This window comes from Rissa tridactyla, chromosome 8 (genome assembly GCF_028500815.1).
Source record: "Rissa tridactyla isolate bRisTri1 chromosome 8, bRisTri1.patW.cur.20221130, whole genome shotgun sequence".
NCBI classification, from domain to species: Eukaryota; Metazoa; Chordata; class Aves; order Charadriiformes; family Laridae; genus Rissa; species Rissa tridactyla.
In genome coordinates this window covers 4,464,496-4,489,472 of record NC_071473.1, presented here as the reverse complement: position 1 = coordinate 4,489,472, position 24,977 = coordinate 4,464,496, and the positions used below count along the sequence as shown (strand labels likewise).

General features: G+C 46.6%; 1 protein-coding gene across 2 annotated transcripts; it reads left to right on the top strand.

Moving 5' to 3' along the window:
• The first annotated feature begins 88 nt into the window (after positions 1–88).
• On the top strand, positions 89–24,977 carry FBXL18 (F-box and leucine rich repeat protein 18). Of its 2 annotated transcripts, XM_054212354.1 has the most exons (6): positions 101–220; positions 686–785; positions 1,422–1,622; positions 2,521–4,061; positions 7,147–7,365; positions 19,018–24,977. In XM_054212354.1, the coding sequence occupies exons 2-6, from the start codon at positions 747–749 to the stop codon at positions 19,172–19,174; spliced, it is 2,157 nt and encodes a 718-aa protein (XP_054068329.1). In that variant the 5' UTR covers positions 101–220; positions 686–746; the 3' UTR covers positions 19,175–24,977. The 2 variants fall into 2 exon arrangements, with proteins under 2 accessions (XP_054068330.1, XP_054068329.1); XM_054212355.1 differs by lacking the exon at positions 686–785 and having other exon boundaries at positions 89–220.

The window sequence follows — 24,977 nt, the reverse complement described above, 5'->3', positions numbered from 1 at the left end:
GGCCACGCTCAAGATGGCGGCGCGGAGCGGCCGAGGGGGCGGTGGCGGGGGTGTGGCGAGCCGCGGAAGCCGGGTCATGGCAGCGCCGGAAGAACCGTGTGGCGGCCGGGCCGGCGAGGAGCCAGGCCGGGACGCGGCCGGTTTGAGCGGTGCCTGGGGGAGGCGGCGGCGGCGGTGGCGGCGGGACCGCGCGGCCGCCGCCATGTTCCGCTGTGGAGAGGTGAGCCGGGGCGGGGGAGGCTCTTCCCGCCCTCCTCTCTCCTCTCCGCCGCGGCCGTTAGCCGGGGCTTGTCCTCCGCCACCGTCTCCCTCGGCTGGGGCTGGGGGGAGCCGGGCCCCGCTCTGGGATGGGGGAGAGGCGAGAGGGGCTGGAGCCGGCCCCGGCGGCGGTGAGGGGGCTCCAATGGCGGAGGTGGGGACGGGAGGTGCCGGTGGCCACTCTCCCCGCGAGGCCGCCCGGCGGCGTGGGGAGGGCCTGGGGAGCCGGTTCCTGAAGCGGGCCTGCCGTCATCTAACGGGGCTGGGTGCGGGGGCCGAAACTGGCCTTCTCTGGGGTGCCTCGGGGGGAGGGTTAGAGGGGCTGTGAGGTGGGACCAGCTCCCCCCTTCCCTCTAGGGGATGCCATGGCCTTAAGGCCAATTTGAGCTTTGCTAAAGATGGTGCTAAAGACCCAACCACCCCCCAGAACTGCCGTTATCACGGTGGGGTGGGCTGGGGGCCATATCCTGTCCCTGACACCCCTCAAGATGGCGAGGACCCCGTCGCCTTCTTCTCTGGCCGTCCTGGTGAGTTTGGGGTGACTCTTGTCATCCCCCAGGGTCACAGGAAGGGAGCGTGGGGTGGAGGAGCAAAGAGGCTCTCTTGTCCTCTTGTCATGTCGGTCGTGTGGTTCATATGGTTAAAGCGTAAGAACTATGGGTGATACGATGCTGACTGCAGTTTTGTTTGTATGTATGTGTATATGTATATACATATATATATATATATACACACACACAGTTATATAACTCTTAAGGTTATTGAAGCGGATGGCACGTAGAGGGAAGATGTAGAAAGAGACTGCTGCGTTATATTTAGAAAAGAATCAGGGACAGTCAGTTTTCCAATTGCAAAGTAAGTGGCCAAAGTGGAATGAATGTAAACGTTTTTCTCCTCATTCTAAAGGAGCCAACAGTAAAAGATCAAGTGAAGGTATTGTGGCTTTGCGTGATGGTTTGCACTACCTCCATGTTGTCTTCTAAGGGAAAGATTTTGGTTTCTTCATGCAGATGGAAGCACTTAAAAATCCAAGCATTTCTGTTTTGTCTCACTTTATAAATCCTTATGAGACTCGGGTCATCTGTTTTCTCACAAGCTTTGCTGAAGTTTCTCACCTAGTGGTTGTTCTTTTTTTCTTTTTCTTTCCACACCCCCACCCCCAGGAGACCGTAAGTGGGGAGAGCGAAGAGGAAAGTAATGGCGTCAACTTGATGGAGTTCTCAGATGAGATCCTTTTGCACATCCTCAGCTACGTCCCTTGCACAGACCTTGTCCTGAACGTCAGGAGAACCTGCAGGAAACTCGCAACGCTTTGCCTTGACAAGAGCCTAACACATACAGTTTTACTTCAGAAAGACTATAAGGTGGGGAGAATAGCTTGCTTCTTCTGTTAGCTATGAAGAGAAATCTGACTTCTGAAAAAGTGCCAAGAAATAGAACTTTGCAGTGTGTCTGCATAAGTGAACTGCTCTTGAACTCTGAAACCAAATAAACAATAAACTGTTTTATAAAAGCATTTGTTTTCCAGAATGCTTTGTTAGAACAGCTCTGTGCTCCCTTAGTTATATAAAATACCGGCAGTGAAAACTATCTTCTCTGTGTTTCTGGAAGCTAAAATGAAAGTAAGCGTGACTTTCCATTTGTAGCTGTGGTTGTGTAAAGTTACCGTTTTCTCAAAATACATTTTCTATGTTGTTGTGCAAAAAATCCCTCTTGTGCGTATTGCTGTCAGGCATGCAGTCAGCTAAGCCAGAAATTCTGTATGCGTTATAACAAAAATAAAACTCGGGAATGAAGGGTGATACATTTTATGAGGACTGTATCACCAAGTACAGGCAAGGGGAAGCCTCTCTTACTCATTTCCAAAAGAGGAAACTGGATGAAGGAGAATGGAAGTGTTCTTCTTTCAATTTGAGTTTCCCTAGATAGCCAGTTCTGCTGAAATAGCTTTGCTGTTAGAAAATGGAGATGGTCCTCCAGTCTGCTATCAATTGCTGACCGGATTTGGCCTCACAGTCCGTAATGCAGAACTGCACAGATTAAGAAGCTAAAGGAACTGTAATCTTAAGAGTCCAAAGCATGGCAGACTAAGCCAGCTACCAGCAGTATAATAATTCTTAGACTGTGCTAGCGTCCCGAAACCTTTGGATGAGCCACGTAATCTAAGTGCTAACCACTCTTATCCCCATCGTCAGATGGGAAACTGAGTCAGTGCACACCATTGCCGTATATCTCATTGAATGTGGTTTTGTTTGAGTACAGGTAAACAAAGACAAAGTGAAGCAACTGATGAGGGATATCGGAAAAGAGATTTACCAGCTGAACATGGCTGGGTGCTATTGGCTGCCCAGCTCCACTATCGATCATGTAACACGATGCAAGAACCTGGTAAAACTGAACTTGTCTGGGTGCCACGTCACCTCTCTTCGTCTCTCAAAGATGCTGTCCACGCTCCAGCACCTGCGCTCCCTGGCGATAGACGTAAATCCGGGTTTCGATGCCAGTCAGCTAAGCAGTGAGTGTAAAGCCACTCTTAGCCGTGTCTCAGAATTGAAGCAAACCCTTTACACACCGTCATATGGTGTCGTTCCGTGCTGCACTAGCCTTGAGAAACTGTTGCTTTATTTTGAGATCCTTGATCGCTCGCGAGAAGGTTTTATGCTCTCTGGGCAGCTAATGGTAGGTGAGAGCAATGTGCCCCATTACCAGAACCTGCGCGTCTTCTATGCCAGGCTGGCCCCTGGCTACGTTAATCAGGAGGTGGTGAGGCTGTACTTGGCAGTGCTGAGTGATCGGACACCTGAGAACCTTCACGCCTTCCTTATTTCTGCCCCTGGTAGCTTTGCGGAGACGGGAGCCACTAAAAACCTCCTGGACTCTATGGCTCGAAATGTACGTCTGGATGCTTTACAATTGCCCAAAGCCTGGATTAACGGCTCTGGGCTCCTGCAACACTTGAAGTTCAACAACCCTTTCTACTTCAGCTTTAGCCGATGCACCTTATCTGGTGGTCACCTGATCCAGAGGGTTATTAACGGTGGGAAAGATCTTAAAAGCTTGACCAGTTTGAATCTCAGTGGCTGCGTTCACTGTCTGGCTCCGGAGTCCTTGTTTCGAAAAGCGGAAGATGACATTGACAGTAGCATTCTGGAAAGCCTGGTAGTGTCTTGCTGCAACCTGAGACACCTCAACCTCTCTGCAGCTCACCATCACAGCTCAGAAAGCATAGGGAATCACTTGTGCCAGCTACTGTCCAGGCTAAAGCACCTGCTCTCGTTAGCGCTACCGGTTTGTTCCATCACAGATGTTGCTGCAAATGTGGAAAAGCCTCCCACGGTGTCTAATTTGGTGCCCCAAACATTTGGAAGGAAAGTTCGGATTGGGATACAGACATATCCGAGGACCTTAGCGGACCAGGCAAATCAGAAGATAGAGTCTTCGGTATTCTGGGCTCTGATGGGAAGCCTCCGATTTTTGGAAACCTTGGAAGTAATTGGGTCCAGTTTTTCCTCTGCCATGCCCCGCAATGAGCCAGCAATTCGGAACTCGTTGCCTCCTTGTGTCCGGGCGCAAAGTGTGGGGGATTCCGAGGTGGCTGCCATTAGCCAATTGACTTACTTGCAGAGCCTCACCTTAGCACAACTGCCAAATATTCTTACTGGCTCTGGGCTTATTAGCATTGGATTGCAGTGCCAGCATTTGCGGACTCTTTCGTTGGCCAACCTGGGCATGATGGGGAAAGTGGTCTATATGTCTGCTCTCATGGACATGCTGAAACACTGCAAGTGTTTGAGAGATCTCAGGTGAGGGGCTGCCATTGAACATCTCCATTTTGTTTGTGGATCTCCAGAAATGTAGTGCATGGGTTGTTGTGGCTAGGGTGAAAACTGCAAGTGTTCCTGTTCCGGTCAAAAGTAGCTGCAATGTCTTGAAAACTGGACACTTTCCTTCCTGACTTGCGGAGAACGGGAAGGCATTGCGTGCTGTCCTTGAGGGCTCAGGATATGCCCTTTAACCAGTGTTTTAAGAGCAAAAAGTCTCTATGTTGCAACTGCCTTCCTTTTAGATAAGGAAGAGTGGATGCTGCATATTTGGGAGCTAGCAGCCTGTCACGGCTAGGTTAAATACTATATGCCTTTGCTGACTTTTTGGCTTTGTATACACGTACATCTCTTAAATTTCCAGGAAGGAAGAGACTCCTACAGTGTCTAGATAATGTAGAGGTCTCCTCAGATTTCCCAGTGAGGCGTTTTGGTTTTGTAGTACAAACATTTTTTTTTTTCTGTTGTATTTTTTCTGCTTTTGGTTTGTATTACAATCTTGACGCTTTATTTTTTTATTTCTTTTTCTTTTCTTGGTAATATATTGGAAACATTCCACATTTAGACTTTGCCCTGTTGGTGTGCCTCTCCTGGTAGGATTTAAAAGATCCTGCCAAGGATCTTATCCTGAAGGGTGCATAACGGAGCTTCACAGTAGCCAAAATGTGCTTATGAAAGCAAAGGGCATGAACCGTGATGGTTTCCTTGCACTAGTCCGCATAAACACAAATGTTATTATTTTAGAAAGATTCTTTTATTCTTCTTTTATTCTTCTTTTTTTTCATAGAATCATAGAATCTTCATGGTGGGAAAAGACCTTTGAGATCATCGAGTCCAACCATACACACACACAAAAAAAAAAACCCCACACCAAAAAAACCCCACACAACCCCTACAATCTCTGCCACTAGAGCATGCCCTGAAGTGCCAAATTTAAATACCTCTAGGGATGGTGACTTTTCCCCTAAATCAGCTTCTGTTGGTGAAACTGCTAGACCTGTCAGTCCCCTTGTCATTCCTTGTTCACAAACTGGGGCTAAAATGCCTAACAGTAGTAACAGCAAGGTTACTCCCGTGAGCACAAAGACAGTTAGTGTGACTAAAATCATTGCTCATCAGCTGAGACTGGTGTTTGTCTGCACGTTCCTGATCCATTGCAATAGTGAAGGGAGCCAGGGTGGCTAAAACACCTCAGGAAGGTTTTCATTTTCCACCACTTCCCTTTTATAACAGGCAAGGAGCATGCTGGTCTTTCATCCAAGGGATGGCAGCTATTGGAAACTCAGTTGCTTAATGGCTTGGGTCAAGTGAATGTATGTTTTAATCTTCAGGAGACTAAATAGCCATGGAAGAACTAAGATGTGGGGAAGGAGGTTTGGGTGTGCAGTGTTGCTTCACTCATTCTGGGCACTGTAGTTTTCAGAGGCTTTGAAATGGAGGCCAAGAGCGATTAAGATGAGAGGCAGCGTAGAGCCTTGAATAAAGGATGAACAAAGGTGTCTCCTTGTAACAGCTAGGCGTTTTGGTGTAAGCTGTCATTGTTCTTTCTTGGGTAAAGTCTAAGGTTTTATATAGGTTTAAGAGGATTTTAATGCTTAGCATTTCCTCCTGATAATGTAGTTTCCTTTTCATTTGACTAATTCTGTGCTGCTTCTACCCTTTTTTCCCCCTCCCCATTTTCCAGGCTGAGAAACTAGTTTAAGGGGATATTCCAAAGCAACATTGTCATCTAGCGAGTGAAAGGCAGTATTGCAAGTATGGCTGTCGGGTCACAGAGATTAACCTAGAAACCTGCTGAGAGGTTGCAGGGGCTTCTGTGCTTTTTGTCTTGAAGTTACAATGGACCAATAATGCTGTTGAAAAATTGGAGAGGCTTCACATTTTCTTAATTTTAAGCTGTTACCCAAAGCACTCATGGGCTGTTAGGATCTCTTCAGGCAGTGTTACCTGACCAGCAGTCACAGGCTGAGACTCTAAAACAGAATTTATCAATTAACAGGATTAAGTTGCTGAGATACCCCCACGTACTACAAAAGCCTGTGCAGAGATTATCCAGATCAGGTTGGGACATACGGCTTGTTATCACCTAATGGATTAACCTTGGAGCTCTTGGCCTTGCTGACCCAATGACTGCGATTCCCAAGTGCTCCGCGGCCCTGTAGGAAACCTGCACTAAGCAGACGTACTCTCCTGGTGACACCAGCTCTGAGCAGGTTCTGCTTCTTGCAGACTGGTTTCTGTGAGGCATTCATCCATTTATGCTGCTAGTTAAAACATGGGCCCCTCGTTGGTCAGGTGTGGCTTCACCATGTCACTTTGTTGTCCTGCTCTGGGCTGTGATGTAAGATTGTGGATAGACATGATAAAAAAAATCCTGCCTCTCTTCTCTGCGCCAAGTGTTTAAGATAGAGGTTGGATTGATGATGGTTCTTCGTCCTGTGGGAGAGCAGTAGCTTTGATCCTTTGCCATCCTCTGACCAGGGAGGGCTGGTTGTGGTCACTCTGTTGGCTCAGAGGCCCAAGTTCTGCATCACCATGTGTGCATTGTGAATTTTCCATGCCCGCTCCTGTCTAGGCAGTAAACTGAAGATGACCAATTTGATCAGGGTTTGGTGCATCGGAGCAGTAAGTCCCTAAATACCCATCAACTGCTCGGTGGATGTCAGGTAGCAAAAGCCAGGCTGTGCTTTTCATAAGACCAGGATGGATCTGCTGGTCAGATCTAAGGCCCAACATGCTCTGTGGAAAACTTGTGAAACCAGGGTTACTCCCTGCGGGCACTGGAATTCTGCAGTTTAAGGCCTTTCTGCCTATGTGTCTCCTTGCCCTTCAGCACACGCCGTTCAAGAGTAACTAGCAAGCAAGAGGTCTGAGCTTGCAATGTCGGGTTTGTTATGCCATACTGCTGGCACGAGCGGGTAGAAGGTTATCCCATGTGTAAGTGACACAGGCAGTAGGGGACACTGGTTGCTCCATTTGCTGGGTCCCCATGAATGTGCTGTCTTCCCTCTTGTCTTAAAGCGGCCCAAGCATGAATTGCCCATTGACTTGTTTTTGTTTATTGCAGGCTGGAACAGCCGTACTTCTGTGCGGGCGCCCAGTTCTTCCAGGCACTGAGTCATTGCTCCTCTCTCCAGCGGCTTTGCATCGTCTCCCGGAGTGGGACTCTGCAGTCTGACGCAGTGATGTCATTCATGGCCAACTGCCTTGAGGTCATCATGTGCCACATGTTTATGGGAGAATCTCTTACCGTTTGCAAAAATCTCCAGCAATCTATTGTCCGGAGGTGAGTGCGGAAAGGGGCTGATGTGGGATTTCTGGAGCTGTTGAAGATTTATCTCCATTTCCTTGCTTGCCAAGGTTTATATGGCTTGGAGCACTTGTTCCAAGAAGCTAATAGGTACTGTGTAACTGCTTGGCACATGAACTAGCCTCTTATTTTAATAAGAGTGAATAAGTGAAATATTTGAAGGTATTATATGAATTTTTGATTCCATTCCCACCCATGTTCTCTGCAGTGCCGTTGGCTGAGGTGAAGATCTGGATGTAAAGCTCCATCATAAATCAAATGACACTTTTTGTGTAAACAAAACATCTGCCGACATTTTAAGTACTGAGAGATTTGACCTTGAAGCTTTCCTCCTTTCCCACAAGTGACTAAGATAATTCTCTGTCCTCTAATCACTTGTAAATGTCACTTACTGATAATCCCCTGGCAGCGCAATTCAAAGCCTTTAAAGGGTTGTTGTGAAGGGTTTTTCTTTGGGGGGTGTGTGGGGGGGAGAATTGGTACAAACTGCCTTTGCACGTTTGGCAGTTCTTAAATGCATTTTGCTTGGCCCCTTGCAGTGTTCTGAGGCTCACGTGGTGGGAAACGTTTGTGTGTGAGCCGTGAATTGCATTTGAAAAGAGAGCTTTTAATTACGCTTGGCATTTTGAAATCTTCTAATAGTGGCAGTCATCTTACAAAATATTTCCCATGCAACAGACTTTCCATTATTTTTTTTTTCTATAAGGCTTTTTCTCCGCCTTCAGTCTGTTTTCTTTGTCACCTACTGTTGCTTTGCCCTGTTAAGCTCTAATAAAAATTTCAAATCACACGGCATTATTACTGCATCCTAAAGGGTGCTCCTCCCCCCAGCCTTTCTCCAGCTTCAAACTGACTTATTACACTTGGCTTGTTTCCGCGGATCAGATCCAGAAGAGCCTATGACTATATTAGCTACCTACCAAACTGCTCACGAGATTGTTTGTTACTGCCTCTAAAAGGCTCAGGGTCCTTCTGGGAGAGTAATTGTTGGAAACGTCTAAGTAAATTCCTTGTGATGTGACAAGGATTCTTTGAGTTTGTTTTTCACAGGGCTTCATATCTGTAAAAACATTTCTTGGTGGATTTCAGTTGTGCTTTGGGGATCTTCCGAAAGAACCAAGAATCTGCAGTTCTCATTTTTTATTTTGCCCTCCCCTCTGAGATGCCATTGCAGCATTGGCCAAAATTTTAATGTCCACTTACTGAGCGGAAATATGCTGCTCTGCAGTCTTTTCTCCCTCTTTTTCCTCTGTTGTGGATGGATTCTCACTACGTTCTGTGTACCTCTTCGTAATTTAAACCCTGGGAACTTTCCAAAGAGCAGTTGGTGCCTTGTGGAAATGTTAAAAACTATTTTTAGATTTAGCAACAGTTCTGGCTGTCATACTATTTTTCTTCTTTTGTGTTTTATTAATAGAGACGTTTGTATGAAAACAGGTTTTTTTGAAGTGTTTTGGTTTTTTTTTTCCCCCTGAAGAGAGCATCTGCTCCTACTGCAAATTCTACACCTGAAGTCATAATCCTCTATGACATTGTAATTGGTGGCTCTGGAAACGATTTTGATGTCACGTAAGATTATGACTTCAGGAGGAGGATAAGCAGTGGGAGCAGATGCTCTTCTAAGCAACAAAGATCCCGTTCTCGTGCAACTGTCTCTAGTAATAAAATGGAAGGAACAAAATACAGAAAATGATGTGTAAGCAAAGCCTGGAGTCTTCCACGAGCCGTCAGTGAGGCTTTAACCACGTGATTATTCCAGTGATCCCATTCTCATCCTTGCACAAATGTGCCTTCAGATGGGGTCAAGAATTGACTTTCTCTTGACTGCATTTTGTCTACTACTGCAAGGGCAATGAGACGTGCAGTAAAATCCGTGTGTGAGCTAGTTCATTGCTTAAACCTGTGGATAAGGCCCTAATTCATACAGCATGGCTTCCTCTAAAAATGTGCAGCTAGTGTCTCTTTAAGCCAAGTTTTAAATTGGAAGAGCCCTTTAGGTAGCAACTTTGAAGTTATATATCCTTGTGCCAGAATGAAATACAGTAATTTTTTTCTTTTTTTTCTCCCTTTTTTTTTTTTTTTTGGAATGTGCAGATATGCTGCGTGTGTGGGGAAAACACGGAGAGTAGAAAACATGGAGAGCTGGGTGGGAAGGAGGAGGCGAGAGCAGGGGAGGCAAGGCTGTGAGCCTTTCTTTTTTGCACCCTTTCTTGAGCTGGGGGAATTCATCCATATTCCTCGGGGTTAGAGTTCCTATTTTAGGGTTATGGAGACGGTTTTGTTTAGGCTGACAGCAGCCAAGTGATTGCTGGTTTTGAACGGGGAGACGGGGCAAAAATGACTCTTATTCTCCCGGTGCCTTTAAAAAGAGAAGAAATGTGAGTGGGAACTGGAAAGGTAGGACTGGGCACGTACCAGTAGTTTGCTGCAGGTTGTAGAGCTGGGAGGGCTTGAAAATGTGATCTCATGTGGCACGATCCTTTTTCAGAGGTGGATGCACGGGACGGTTTGGATCACAGAAGAGGCTGGGGCAGATTTGGGGAGAACAGACTGGTTTCAGCTGCCAAACTGTACTGGAAGATGCTGTATATACAGGGTGTGGTGATAGGAGCCTGGGTATTAAATCTCCTGCACCACACCGACGGCTTAAAGCCTGAATTGGTTCTCAAGCTCTTCCCTCAGCTGTAAAATAAGGATAGTATTATGTATTTCTGTTCTACTGGCCCGACAAGAGAGTTGTTTTCATGTCTGTTAGTCTTGTGACAGCTCTAAACCAGGCCCTGTGGTGTCCAGCTTTCTTGTGGGCAGCTTTCTGGTTAAAGTTTGCTGCTATTTGGGACGGATTGGTTTACGTATTTAAGTCATTAAAAGCCTCTGATTCAGTTCTGCCTCTTTTGCAATGAAACACATTGAGCAGAACAGCACTCATCTGGAGCCCTCATCAGCAAACAAGAGGCTTGCAAGGGCAAGGTCTCCTCTGAGCTTTAGAGAAGACTGTTTCCCTCTGGGCAGATAAATCATTGCAGTGTTTTTCTTTATTCTTTTTTCTTCTGTGCGAATGGGAGGGGTAATCTCCTTTATGGTTCAGGGAGATACTCTGTGCACGTAAAAAAGGCGTAGTGGTTAGAGTGGGAGATGTGGCTTGAGTGATCCATATCCACGTCCCTGATCTTCCTCAGATTTCACATGTGACAGTGGTCTAGTCTTAGTTTCTCTGTAAAATGACATTTTTTTTCCTGTCACATGGTGCTCAGCTGCCGCCACGCTTCAGATAGTAGCGGATCTAACGAAGACAATGTTTTCCCTTTTACGCTTGCACCCTAACTTTGCGAAAGTGCTTAGCTCCAAGCGCGTGTTCTCTTTGTTTAAATAACTCTTCTGTTAAAACCACTGCAGCGGTAATTCCAGAAACACTAAAATACCACAACTCCTGGACCCACGGTCATAGGTTCAAGTGTGACCCCAGACCTGTTGCTGTACAAAGAGGCTTCTTTGCACAACAGGGAGATTTGCTTCTCCCTTTTAGGCTGTGCTGCTGTGCTGGGATTCTTTCTAAAAGCTTGGAAAGAGCCGATGTGTCCAAAGCCCGGGCCGGGGGGACAGGGTGTGCTTCCAACAGCCTTCCCCGAGGATTTCCACGCTGTTATTCTGTGAAATAGTCAGTAGATGGAGCTGTGACCTATGGAAGGTGTCCACTGCTTACTGATGTGTTGCATGCTAAATAATCGTATTTACACGCCTGTATTTCTCTGCCCCAGAAATCTTGCAGGAAAAGAATTTGGATGACTTCAGGACTGCACAGCTACATGGCGTGGTTAGTGGGCACTTGACAAACGCGCAGGAGAAGTTGCTTTCCTAGTGAAGCTTACCAGGCTAGAAGAGGGGATAGGAAATACTTCGGCAAATATCCCCTTGGCCTCAAGGACAGATTTTATTTTCCAGTGTGTTCCTTTAGAATTGTGTAGGTTTTAGCTTAAGTGTTTAGATAGCTCCTGTCATTCTAATGATTTCAAGGACTCAACACCACCAGACAATACAAGCCTGTGAAAAGTCCTTGGAAAAACACCTTGGAAAAGATCAAGAAAGCAACAGTAAAAAAAAAAAAAAAATACAAACCCAAAGCAAAACAAAAAATTTCTGAGAGCGTGATGTCATTAGGGATTCTTCATACATAGGGGGAAAGTATCAAGGCATAGAGGTAAGCTGTGATTTATAGAAATGCAATCCAAGTTAAGCTGTGGTAGAGAGCGTGGTCAGGAAGCAAAAGATTGTGGTGCAGCTGAAGTGTGTTTTGGGGTGGGGAGTGGTAGCTGGGTTCAGCCGCTCGCATCTCCCAAAAGCTCTGTTGTCATCTCCTGGGGTCTGATAGCTGCTGGGAGAAGGTGCAGGGGGCTGGGGCTGCCTGCGGTCCTGGTGCAGCATCCCCAAGAGCTGCAGGGTGGGGAGTGGGGGGCTGGCAATCCTAGCTCAAGGTCTCTGCCCCTGTTCCCCTAGCCACAGTGGCTACCTGTCTCCAGCAAATGGCTTTGCAAAGTGACTGTGCGATTCAGATGACTCTGAGGGTTAACCAGTGCTGGAAAATGTAAAGAATTTTACTGGTTTAGGGCATTCTGCCCGTTCTGGGTATCCAAGACCCAGAGAAAGAGAAACACTGACTTAACCTTCCTTCTTCTGCCTGTGTCAGGTATCAGCACGCTTAGTTTGAAGTGACTTTCACAATAGGGCTCCTGCCACTTTCCAGGAATAGCATTTTAGTCTGAATTAGATCTTACTATTCAAGCTTCTGTAGCATTGCCTAAATTTCCCCGTGCTTGTTATTGTCTTTTTTTTAACATGAAACTCTTAGATGGATCTTACCTTTTCTTAAACTGCTGATTCCAGTGGCCCTGTGTGGCTGCGAGAGCCATGATGCTTGCTAAAGGGATGAAGCACCCTCCTGGGATTCAGTTGCAGAAACAGGGCTTCCAGGTGGGAGCATGGGTGTGAAACCAAGAATTTGGAAAGTGCTGAGTGAGTCAGTCCCTCTCCTGGTGTTTAGCACAGGACTGAACTATCACAAATGAATTTTTGCTCACCTCAGAGCTAAGCGTTCCCCCCTCCCCTGTTGCTATTGCCCTGGATATCCCTGCAGTGTTCCTATTGCCTGGATTCTCATTGTGGGCTCAGCCTCAGAAAAGCCCTTTTGGATAATCCTTTGCGGTTAGATTGGGTGGGAGGGGGCTGTTAGGGCAGTGAGCGAGTGCAAGATCATCTCTGAATTCAGCAGAGTCCTCCAGCGTCCCTCCTGCACTGCCCACCTGACTGCTGCAATTGTATTGACACTGCAAAAAGCTGGTATTAGCACCTAGGGCTTATTTGAGATTTTCAAGCTGTTTTTTGCATCCCTTCGCCACCTTCGCTTCCTTCTGACCTTGAAAAAGTCCCTCTCGGTACACTGCTGGCTTTCCTGGATCCCAGAGCCAGCATGGTAGCTGCCAACCCCACTCCGCTAGCCTAAGCATGTTGTGGGCTCAGGCCCTGCGTCTGATTGCAGAAGACTTAATGTATCGCTAGGCTGGTATAGTGAATCATTAGCATCCTGTTCCAGCTTTCATTGTCTGTTTCATTTCCTGCTCTTAGAAACCCCTGAATCATTCTGTCACAGACTGAATAACAAACTGCATCCTTGTCAGCTCGCGTTACCCAAGAATTCCTTGGCGGGCTTGGCGAAGGCTGACTGCTTGAGGTGTGGCCCGGACACCTTTGCTTCTACCAGGGATGTTGTTTATGGGTGGGTTCAAATACTTTACAAGCCACCATGGCTTGTGGGACTATCCCCAACTTGGCATATTAATGTACCTTCGTTTTGGGGGGTACTAACATACCCTTTTCTTAAATGCATTCCTGTGGTTGACCCAAATGGCTTGTTCTAACTGCTAGCTCACGTGTTTTGAAGGGAACTCAGTCCTGAAACCTTCCTTAGCGAGTAGATTGGTTTGTGCATGAAATAGATTTCAAGGAGTGTCTTCCTCTCTCTCTTGGCTGAGAAATAATAGTGGAATAGTGCTGTCGTGCTTTCTCTTCATGAGGGTGTAAAAGGCTGAACGGAAGCATTAACTGCAGCTTTAAAGCATTTCCATAGTAAAATAAATCTAATTGAGCAGTTATTGCAGTAGCTTTTTAATTTGTGGAAGAGATTAGGAAATAACTTTCAGCTTGCTCTGGCAGAGCACTCCCCTAGGACGTGTCCTGGGCGCTCTGGCATCGCTCTTTGGGTTCTTATTCCCTCCCCCTCTAATTGTTCGGTCACATTTGACTGATGCAGGGCTCCGCTGGCAAAATAATGTAAGAACTTCAATCTGCGAGTGTGTTTGATATGATCCTCAGTTCACGGGAGAAGTAGCAGAGTGTCATTCATGCCTTACAGAGAGAAACCACAGTAGGGAGATGTAACTTGCATCTACTCGGGATGAGTCTGGTGTGTATTGCTTCTTCCCTATGACATGATGCAGTGGCAGAGGATGCTGCCTTGAAGGTAATGGGAGAGTTGGCAGTGTTGTGTGTGAGTGACTTCCAGAGTCCCATCTACGTCCCTTCGTGTCAGGGTGGAGGCTGTAGTGATGGGACTTAAGGTGAGGGGAAATCGCAGGCATCGGGAAAATGTCAGTTTGTGTAGACAAGAGAGGATGGAAGGCACCCTTAAAGGAAAACACTTCATGGAGGAAATGTCTCATTGTGTGGAGTTAAGAGCAACCTGAGGAATCACAACAGCTTTCCTTGGGAACTTTTGAAGTCTGTTTCTGAGGTTAGAAAATGAAATCTGCTCAGCACTGATACTCTGGCAGGGTTGGAAGTGAGAATGGCATGAAGGGTCTGCTTTAAAGGCAGTATGTGGGGGGATGAGTGAGGGGCAAGGGTCCTCCCTGCTCACGGAGGAAAGGGCCTGGGGGAATCCCACCCACAGTTTCTTTGGCGTGGCTGGAAGATGCTCTGGAGAAGCTTCGTTTTACGCTACTGTAGAGAAGGACAGCTTTTGCTGTTCCCTGGTACTGAGTTCAGGGAACAAATTTTGCTTTCTTGAAGAGATGAGAAAAGTGTGTGTATGTATGTTGGGTCATGCCACTTGTCAGCTGCTCCAGCTTGTCCTGGCACTTCCTCTGTTCCACCGTGCCATGCTTCAGGGGTGGGAGTTTCCAGCCTGGCTCAGGTATGCTGGCTGAAGCTTTCAAGACAGATGCCACATTTGAACTTTCAGATGTGAGCGAGTCTTCCAGCAAAAACAAACTTATGCTGTGCCTGGCAGAGGATTAACAGGGTTTTTTGTTCATGTGGGTAACGGAGCTGCATACATGGCAAAAAGTGAGTCAGTCTGAATTCTCTTCTCTTGGGAAACTTGGAGGGGGGAGAAGGTGTGTGACTGCATTGGTTTGCATTTCTGAGAGTCCTGCAAGCCAGAGGCCACATCTACTCTATTCCCACTGTGTTCTGTTCCCCCAAATCAAGCCTCTCCTGGTTTCTGCTTCCTTACTTTCCTTGTTTAGAGCCTCTTTTCCCATAAGCTCATCTCAGTTTGTGGAGTTAAAAAACCTGGCCTTGATCCACTCCTGATACACCGTATTTCCTCATTTTATCTGGTGTGTGCTGCTTTTGTTGCCAGTGCTTAATTATACCACCTTGTGTGCCCTTATTCCTGCTTGCCAGCTTTTGTGAAGTGGGATGTGCTGAAACGTCTGAATTTGGCTTAAGGCTTTTCTTTGGTTTCTCTGGAAATCTCAAGGAGAAATACATTGTTCAGTCCCAAATAGTGCTTTATCCTTTCCTTACAAGTAACAGAAGGTAAGTTTGAACAGCTCCCAACGCAGCAGAGGTGTCGTCTTCTGGGGTCTGTGGTGCAGAGAGTTAGTAGGGCATCATCCATCGTTATGGGTTGGTTGGTGAGCTTCTCCTGTGGCTTTGGTCTGCCCTTTAGCTCTATCAGCAGGTGGAGTCCTGGGGACTCCATGGCCTCTAAAGAGGTATGTCTGAAAACACACACTGAGAGTGTTTGCCGGGAGATAACTGCATTCCAGGGAGTGACTCTTTTGTCTTGCTAAAATCGAGGAAATCTGATCAAAGTGCAGCCTTGCTTTTAGACTTTTTCTCTTTCTTTTTGACTTTGTCCCTGACCTACATATTGGATCCCGCCACGCTGGTTGGAAGCAATTGAGACCGTAGTGTTAGGCTATTTACCAAGCTGTTCACTTGAAAATAACCTTACTGTGTCCAGTCCACACCTGTTCTGGGGTAATTTTGGAGGCAAATAACAGAGCGCCATTAACCCTTTCAGCCATGTGCAACCCATTCAAGATCTAACTGTAGAGTGAGGTTACACCTCTGCTGATGCCAGGAGGAATTTGTACCACAGGGTGGGCTTCACTGGTCGTTTCCCAGCTCTGTGGATGATTCCAGCCAGCTGCTGAAGCCAGGCTCATTATGTGTCCACATCCAAATGAGGACACTTCAGAGACATCCTTGTAAGTGTTCCCGCTGGGTGGTTGTTGGTTTGGTGTTGAGTCTGCTGGACCAGAAGCTATACTGGAAAATATGTGGGGGGGGGGTATTTTCTTTGTTATCCCAGTGGTTGTTTCTGATTAAAGGATCTGTTTTGAAGGGGCTGCTAGTCAGTTGCCTAGAAAACTTGCTTTCATTTAATTAATCATGATGAGTTTAGTCTGGAGGTTTTGTAGGAGAGAGCAAGCAAGCATATCCTTGGCTTCTTTCCCTTGGAAAAAAAGCAGGGTTTCATGTCTGAAACTGCAGCTCTTTTGTCTCCCCAGGTCAACATCCTTCTCTGTCCTTCGGGTTTTAATTTTACAAGCCATGCGCTTGCAGAGGTAGATCCAGTTTGAAGTCCATCCAGGTGTGGAATGAGGAAAGAACCGTCAAGAAGATTACAGGAGCTATTCTGCGACTCATTAACTCAATCTCTTCCCCTTCTTGTTATCTCCTCCCCATGCCTGGGGCCTTTTGAACTAGTGCTCTAAGTGCTTCTCACTCAATCTAGCCCACCTGGACAGGTGTATGAAGAAAGGAATTGCCTTCCGGGGAAGGACTAAAAGAGCATAGATTGCAGAGGGAGTCTGCTTTTGGGAACTGCTAATCCCAGTTTAACATTATGACAGCTGCTCGTTAAAACCAGGGTGTTTTTTAACAGGCAGTTAAAGGAGAGGCTTTGCACGCACATTTAGCTGAGAATAATAGTGAACCATGTGCATTTGATTTTTTTTTTTCTTAAATCACGCAAATTGTACATGGAAAGAATTCTCCGGCGTCAACTTGCTCGGGTATGGAATTTACAAGGTTTGCAGTAACATACAGTTTCCTGTTGAGGGGGGGGAGAAAATTACAAAGCTTTCTTTTTTTTCTTTTTTTTTTTTTTTTTTTTTAAGATCAAGTTCAAACCTCTCCTATAAATCCAGCCTCTTTGGAAGGTATACTTACTGTGTTGGGGATTTTCTGTTGTCTTGGTGGCAGATTGTCATGTAAACTTGTCTAGGTTCTTGTTTTTATAGCTACATGTAAAGGCTGCTTATAAACTACAATTTTGTATATGGTGAGAAGGCAGCATGCAGATCTAATTTGGGAGAGTCTATATACAAAGAAAGAAGCAAAGGTTTCTTTGCCTTGGGGAGATGGCTGTTTCTTCCTAGCTGAACTTCAGTAAACTTGGTCTATTAACATGATTTTCTCTGCAGGACTGTGGTGTTGGATAAGAAACGTGAAGAGCTGAGGCAGAAGAGGAACTATCAAAGAGCCATTTGCTGTATTTTATGTAATTTCACTGCAGACTTTACCAACCGCCTCCCAGATCAGTGGTTATTTGCTGGTTGGTTTCTTGTAGGCAGTGCTGTGGAAGTAAGAAACTGCCCAGCTCCTACACAAGTCCCCAGATCCACTCAAGGAGCGGTGTCCTTTTCTGCCAGCCCTTAGGCATGAGGCATGAAGGGCAGATCTGTGATGCAGAAAGATATAAAATTGCCCCGGGTAATTTTGTTGCTGGAAATCCTTACTCCTGCAGCTACTTATGTTCAGGCAAATTAATTTAACCCACCAGGACTGAGCAACTAGCCTTGGAATGGGAGTTTCTCTGCTATGTTTTTGGCAGTTCCACTCCACATAATTTGTGGATGGGAATATCCTTTCTGTCTCCCGGGAAATGCCAGGCTCTGGTGTCCTTTTCTTCAGCTGGCTGTATTGCTACCTGGGATTTTCATGTGTGTTTCCAGCAGCTGAATCTCCAGCCGTTCCCTCTCTGTTTGACTGAAATCTGGCTGTTTCAGAGCTAGAGATGAGCTGTGAATTTTCCAGACATGCATCTGTATAAGAGAAGTTTGTTGAGCAGTGAACTCCTCTTTTGACCCAATGCAACTTGGTTCAGCCTCAAGGGACTGATGCTGCCAGTTTGACTCTGCCTCCTTTAGAGTGATAATGAACTAGCCCTTGTCACACGGTTCGGAGGAAGCATCTTGGTGGCATGGGGCTAATAGTCAAAAGTCTTCTAATCTTCAGGGTGTAACTCTTAAGCTATAGCATAACTTCCCTTTACCTCCCAGCTTTAAAAGACTGAACTCCTGTTATGCTACACTGAGTAATACTATTTCTCTTCCCCCATGTTCTCTTACTCACCAGGTTGCTATCATGTAGAGTACTTGCTGATGGAGACTTGGACTCTTTTGTATGGTTCTTTTTACGTTGTATAAATGGCTTTAACTGTTGCTGTTCTCTTCCTCTGCTCTGTAGTTATAACCCTGCTGCTCCTCTCTCATGTTGTCGTGTCAGGCCTCTCGCTTGCAAGGTCTGGGATGTGTGCTGGAAGGCAGACCCACTGGTGTGATGTTGGCGAGAAGAGCTGGGAGGGCAGGAGGAGAATGCAGATTTCTCGGAGAGGGGACCAAAAGACTGAGGCTGTAGATTCAGAAACTGGAACCCAAAATTCAAGTGGCAAACAGGGATACTTGTGCGTGTTTCTGTTAGGGCAAATTCCTGTGGTGCCAAGACAGGTTTTCTGCGACTTGGATTAAAAAGGAGGCTGCAGTGCGTGTGCACACACACTTAAATGCTTATCTGCAGATCTGAGCTTTCTAAACTTGCCTGTGCTCTAATTGCAGAGTGTAGACTCTGCATGCAGAACAACCCAGCCCGAAGTGATAATCCCAGGCTCAGCCCCGAGGGAATGACTGGCACTGCTCTGCCCTGATTTTCTTAATGGCTCTGCAACTTGCTGCTGGTTTGTAGGTGGTTTAAATTGTTATCTCTGAGCACCTTGCTCAGCTTGGGCAGATCTCTTAGGATCTCTGGTCCTCTAAGAATACCTGTATGTTGTGATTTATTTATTAATTTTGTAAAACTTCTTCCTCCCTCCCCATGATAGGCCCAATTTGAGCTTGTGTCAGGTGGACAGACTCGCTGAAAAGGGGTGCAAGCCCAGCCTGCACTCCCTGCTGACACACAGAGAGGGGTGGGAGACCTTGACTTCTAGCTGCCCCTCCTGCCTCCTCTGAACAACCCTTCCTTGCCCCCACCGCTGCATGATCAATATCCATGCAATCCCCTTCTCTTGAACTGGAGAATTTGTATTTTTCCTCAGCTAATAACCTGTGTCTGATTTAGTTTCCAGGCGGACCGCCCTGCATTAAATGTCGTCATTTTCCCTCTGCTTCATGAGGACTTGACAGAGGTCATCAGAGATGTCCCCATGCGGCACTTGGATGAAATTACCTTGTTTAAAAGCAGAGTGGCCGAGGAACCTCCCAACTTGTGGTGGTGACTGCCACAGCCTGGAAAGGACCGTCAGTGTGAACACGTGAAATGGCTTCTTGTTGGCCTGGATTCCCCATCTTCAGCTCCTGGCCACCTCACCGGATGCTGTACAATCACTTTAAATAGGTTCAATTGCAAAATGAAAAAAGCTGGTTCTTTGCAGTGGGGAAACATCTATTGGATATTGCTTGCATCTGAAAAGCCTGTCTCAAAGGCTTCTGGAATCTGATGAGTGTTTCCTTGCGGTTAATATGAATTGTTTTGTTATTTTACTGAAGTTAAAGGTAAGAGAAACTGACTTAACGATGCTCTTTCCCCTGTGTCGCCTGGTGTATTTCCTAAGGGCCCCTGTGTACTTTGGCAGTGTACTTTGTGATATTGGTGGAAATCATTCTTTGCTTTGGTCTATTTTTGGCAAAGTAGAAAGCCTAAGCCAGCTAAGAGGAACAAAAATGTGTTGCTCAGTTGAAGCGCATCACATCTTTTCTATGTTACAAATATGCATTTGTAGTCACACACATGCTATCACAGATATTTGAAGGGGTTTTTTTTTTGATTGAGAAGTACTACAAGGACTCTTTTTTTATTTTTGAATAACAAAATAAGGTCATTGGCACCTTGACCATGGTATGTTCTTGCTGATGCTCTTTCCATCGCTCTGGTGGAAGAAGTTCTCAGCTCTTTTGGAAATCCTTGTCCTAGGGTAGATGGTGCCTACGGTGAATAAGTTGAGGCTCAGATCTGATTTAAATGCAGTCTGTCTTGCAGTGTAGATGGGAGTGTAGTGTTCCAGTTCTGTCCTTAGATCCCATGCCTTGAGCTCATGCTAATTTTAGAGATGTTATGAAGTATTTTCACAGTGTGATTTCAGTCAGCTTCTTTGCTCTACAGAACTTCCTCAGGCATCAGTAGTGGTCTGGATCACTTTCATATTGCCTTATTTACTGAGCACTTTTGAAAGCATCAGACAGCTGTACCAAAAGCTGAGTTATGAATACCTGGAGCTACGTTTCTGGGTGGCAGTTGGATTTCCCTTCTGCTGGAGTATTTTGTGGTTGCGCACTGGGTCTGTCTTCTGCAAAACAGCAATCAAACAGAGCTGTCTAACTTTTCCACCTAATCACTCCCTAACGTGTTGAGCAGTGCTTTTCTGGGGAGGCCCAGTGTCATCCAAAGATGATGTCCCCATCTCCTTTTTGACATTTTCTACACAAGATGCCATCTCCCAAATGGTGTTCTGCCACCAATTGTTCATAGGAAGCCTGGTCTGGTGGGATAGATTTGAAAGCAAAATGCATCTCACAGCTTTGGAGGACTTTCCCTCCTTACTTTCCTGTCAGTCAGTTGTGGACTTGTCTGGAAATCTGTCTTGCTGGTGTGAATCTTGAGCCAGACTGTGGTAACCCTTATGCTCAGATAGGTTACGGTGTTAACGAGCAGGTTAACATTAGAATTCTACTAGCACAAGTCTGTGCATTGCTAAAACTAACCCCTACATGCGTTTGCTGTCTACCCTGAGTTTCTCTCCCTTCCCCACAATGGTCTCTGGGTTCAACTGGTAACAAGGTGGTGAGGCTGGCTCGTGCTTCTCCAGGAACGGCTGCAGCTGAGCCACGATCGCTCCTGAAGTATTCGAGACTCTGCCTCAGGTTAGACACCATGCGGGTGAGAGTGAGGAGCTGGTGCCCTGTTCTTGGCATCCTGCCACTGTTTTCTCTCCTGCTCTCCCGGCGAGGTCATTCTTTCTACCTCTTGTCATATTACTCGCCTGTTTGAATCCCTTTCTCCCTCTGCAACATCTTTCTTCTCTCCTCCTCCCTCGCTTCAGCAAATCAGATGTCCTTTTCAGCAGAAACAGGAGCCGCTGCTCTGTCCAGTTCAAGCCACTTCAGCTCTGCCTAGTTTTTGTCCAGGTTTCTTTCTTAGAATAAATAGTGAGGGTTAGGCAGCAAGCGTTTGCAAAGCTGCTTTCTCTTCCTTGTTCCTCCTAGTCTCAGAGCAGGGTAGAGGGAAGGCTCAGGGTATGGAGCCAGCTCTCTAATGCTTAATGTTGTGTCCTGTGGAGGGATCCCAATGTTTGGTACCTGCTGTAGGAGTGAGGCCGTTCCCACCCTTAGCAGGGATTTTCCCTCCACATACACACAGTGGCACGGGCAAGAGTTTGGCACAACCGCCAGTTCGTCTGTTCCTGTCCAGCTGGGGGACAGTGGTATGCAGAAAACACCGGTTTCTTAATGGTGGTGTTAACCCTTTGCTCTTGGGGATTAGAGTAACCTGACGAAACATGCTATATTTACACCTTTTGCTTGGCAGAGCGATACCCATCTGCCTCGTGTCTTGCTAGATTGGGGCAGACAATCAGGCATGTTTTATAATGCCATTATTCTGTTGCCTGGAGTATGATGTTTAGACATCTGTATTCACACAAGCAGGTCAGAAGTCCTGATGCAAACACTACCAGTTATAATTGGGGCTAGGAAAGGTCACCCACAGGTGATAAAGATAGCTAAAAACTCCTTCCACCCCTGACTCCCCAACCCCGGGCCAATGCTTGATATCTCTACTACAAATCCTCTTATGGTGAGTGAGAATTTCCGCTGCTTCTGCACTCCAGGCAGGATTCACCAGATGTTAATAATGTGCTTATTTTCTCTAAGTGCTATTTTGGCATCGGTGTTAATTACAATTTATATTCTGCAACATTTACACTGGGAAAAGAACCCACCCTAATAGTCCCCAATTGGCAGAGCCGGGCTATTAAACATAGCACCATATGTTCTAAGCAGAGCAATATATGGGACTCAGAGCCCACTCAGCCCTGAGTCTCCGGCGTGCAGCATTAGAGGAGGAGAAGAGAACGGAGAGAGGGGTGTTTTGTTCCTAGCTTTTATTTAATATGAAATTCCCCCTCCTTTTCTTTGGCCTCTGTCCCCGTCTCTCCAGAAATCTCCCTCCTGCTATCTGTGAGCATCTAATGAGGTGATGTCTGAGCCTGCTGATGCCACTGTCCGTAGTCTAAAATAAATGAATTCAATTACAGAAGGTGCCCTTCTCACAGGGTCTGCCTCTGCAGGATTCCCAGTCCCTGCTGGCGTGTCTCCTCCTGTGCTCCAAATCAGACCTATGATCTTTGGGGACTGCAGAAGAAATCTTTGCTTTGACCACCAATGAGTTGTCCGTGCTTCTCTGGGAGAAGGATATTCTGGGACAAGTGCCATTAGTGGGTAAAATCAGAAGTTGTTTGCTGCTTTGCTAATGTCCAAAGTCATACATTTGGTTCCTGCAGGCTGGGAGGGTCTAGACCTGAAGAGTGACGATGGTTTTGGTGTGGGGAATTTGGTGGGGCTGTCATCAGTGTTTAGAAGGACTGTAGGTTAAAGGATTGCTTCCTCAGCTGTTTTGTGAAGCTGATTTCATGGTCTCTTTAGAAAACAGCAGCGTAGCTACTGCTCGGTTTGGAAAGAGGGCTGTACAGCAGCAGCGTCTCCCTTCAGGAGAGCTTGGACTGCAGTCGCTCGTCTGTCGGGGAGGTGGTTTGGCAGGAGGAGAAGAGATGGGAGTGAAAGGAGGCAGGGCAGGAGTGTGGTGTGGACCTCGAACTGGAAGTCAGACATGCACTCTGAGACTTGGCCTCAGTTTCCCCACCTGTGAATGGGGAGGAGGGCTCACCTGCCTACCACAGTGGACTTTGCAGGGGTGCAAGATGCTCTCTCCCAGCCACCCCCCCAGGCGAGGTGGTGCTCCCCTGGGAGGAGAGGGCAGGGCTGGGGCTGCTAATGCAGGGTGACGGGTAGCAGAGCAGCGGTGCTGCTCACGTTCATTCGCATGACTGCCGCCTCCTGTGCTGAGGCACGTGAGACTCCCAGGGGAGCCGCAGAGGATCTGTCCCTTCGCTTTGCTGATCTTCAGAGGCGTGAAAGTCCTGGGGCGATGTACAGAAACGGAACCGTACATTGTGTGGTGCTGGGTGCTTTCTCCCAGCAGCCTTTTTTTTTTTTTTTTTTTTTTTTTTTTTTTTAGCATGGGGTATCTCCCCGCAGCTGCAGAAATGTGGGGCTTTTCCGTTTGCAGAGTTAATCGATGCAGAAGGGTGTATTTGTCAACTTAAGGGAGATGCAGTCCCACCTTGGCCAGTCCCAGCGGAGGGTGTCCAGCCAAAGCTCCTCGCCCTTGCCTGCAGAGAGACCTGTGCGGGGAGCCATGCTGGGTGTTGCAGAGGCAAATCTCCTTCCATTGCAGCTCTCCTGCCTCTTTGATTAGATGCGCAGGCAGCCGGGGTACTCTTGCAGGAGAATCATTTCCATAGAAACCAATTGGGATGTTGTACGGGGAATAATGATTAATAGTGAAGGGATGTTGCCTCGGGCCCTTTTCATTTTTTAGGGGGCAGCAAGGGACAAACCGGAGCACAGGTAGGGGGACAGGGAGGCTCGAAAACTAATGGAAACCATCCCTTCCATTAATTTCCAGGGCAGCTTCCCCCCTCTTCTCTTCTTACCCTGCCCCCCCCGCTGCTTCTCAGCTTTCGTCAAATTTTCAAAATGGCTAACCTGGTTAGAAATAATCATAATAATAAAAAAGGATGGATGAGGTCTGACTGCTAACATTGTTGCTGTTAGCAGCAGGATTTCAGCCATAAAACATGAAGCAAGGGAGGCATTGACCTTTCCGCTGTTTGAAATGAATGGAGACATCAATATCTATTGTTTTGTGGCATTGACCTCTGACGCTCTCGTTTCGCCCTCCCCTTTCTTTTTTTTTAATTTCCCCCTGACACTCGAGGAAAGGGGTCAGTTTGTACCATCTATTGATCCCGATCTTACTTGGTGATAGGGAAATAATTAGAATTTTAAAGATCTCTGCTGTATGCTGGCGAAATACGTACACAGACGTGCGCTCTAAGCCCCCGCTTCCTGCGTTGCATTCTCCCCCCTTTCTTGTGGAGATTCAAAGCTCTGAGATCTGAAGGAAGAGATCAATATAGGTTTAATCATGATGGGGTTTTTATTTCAGTTTTTTAAATGGTAAAGTGTAACGTTTTATGTTAATGTTGTCGGAGTCTGGCTGCCTGGTGCCTTGTTTTATTTATTGTTTTAAGTAGCCCCTTCTTTTGTGAACTTCATCTATGTACAGAGAATGTGAAATCAGGCATTGCTAATTAGCTGTATGACAATTAAGTAATGTAGCACAAAACCATTAGGACACTGGATTTGTTTTTGAAGTTTGTCCTTTGAAGTGGAAGCTGCAACTCCCTGCCCAAGGCTGCTGGGGAAAATGTTTTTCTATCAAAACTTTCTTTGAAAATAAAATGTCAGTGTAAGAGTCCCTATTTCTGTCGTCTCTCCCTATAAACAGCGGGTGGAAATTGTTTCTCATTGTAAAAACCGCTGGCATTGATAGAAAGGGGAATTCAGAAGAGCATTAAAATGGGCAGTTGGTCTCCAAACACCCTCGGTTCTGGTAGAGACGTTACCAAAACTGCTTGTTTAGCCTCTTGAAAGAGAACGGTGCTGCTTTAGGAGAGAAGACCCAGGTCACAACCACCGCCCTGGAGATGGCAAAGGGAGGTGGCCCTCAAAACTGCGGGTTCGCCTCTGATGCCTCAAGTGCCATCAGGATGCGGCGCAGCCTGGTCGCGAATACCAACAAGCTCCTTGGTTGGGGCTCCTCCATCTGTGCACTTGTTTGACACTTGTGTTTGCATCTGGCCCTTTGTTCTAGTAGTGAGTCGAATTCTGAATGTGCAACTTTCATGTACGCTGGTGGCATGTAAAACTTCAAATAAAGAGTGAAACTGATTTTGAACCCGG

Bases quoted from the DNA above. Each gene is read 5' to 3' on its own strand.
- FBXL18 (XM_054212354.1), top strand. From the start codon at position 747: ATGGCGAGGACCCCGTCGCCTTCTTCTCTGGCCGTCCTG. The intron at 1,623-2,520 runs GTGGGGAGAATA...GTTTGAGTACAG, and splicing joins TACTTCAGAAAGACTATAAG to GTAAACAAAGACAAAGTGAA. The intron at 7,366-19,017 runs GTGAGTGCGGAA...TGTCTGATTTAG, and splicing joins CAGCAATCTATTGTCCGGAG to TTTCCAGGCGGACCGCCCTG.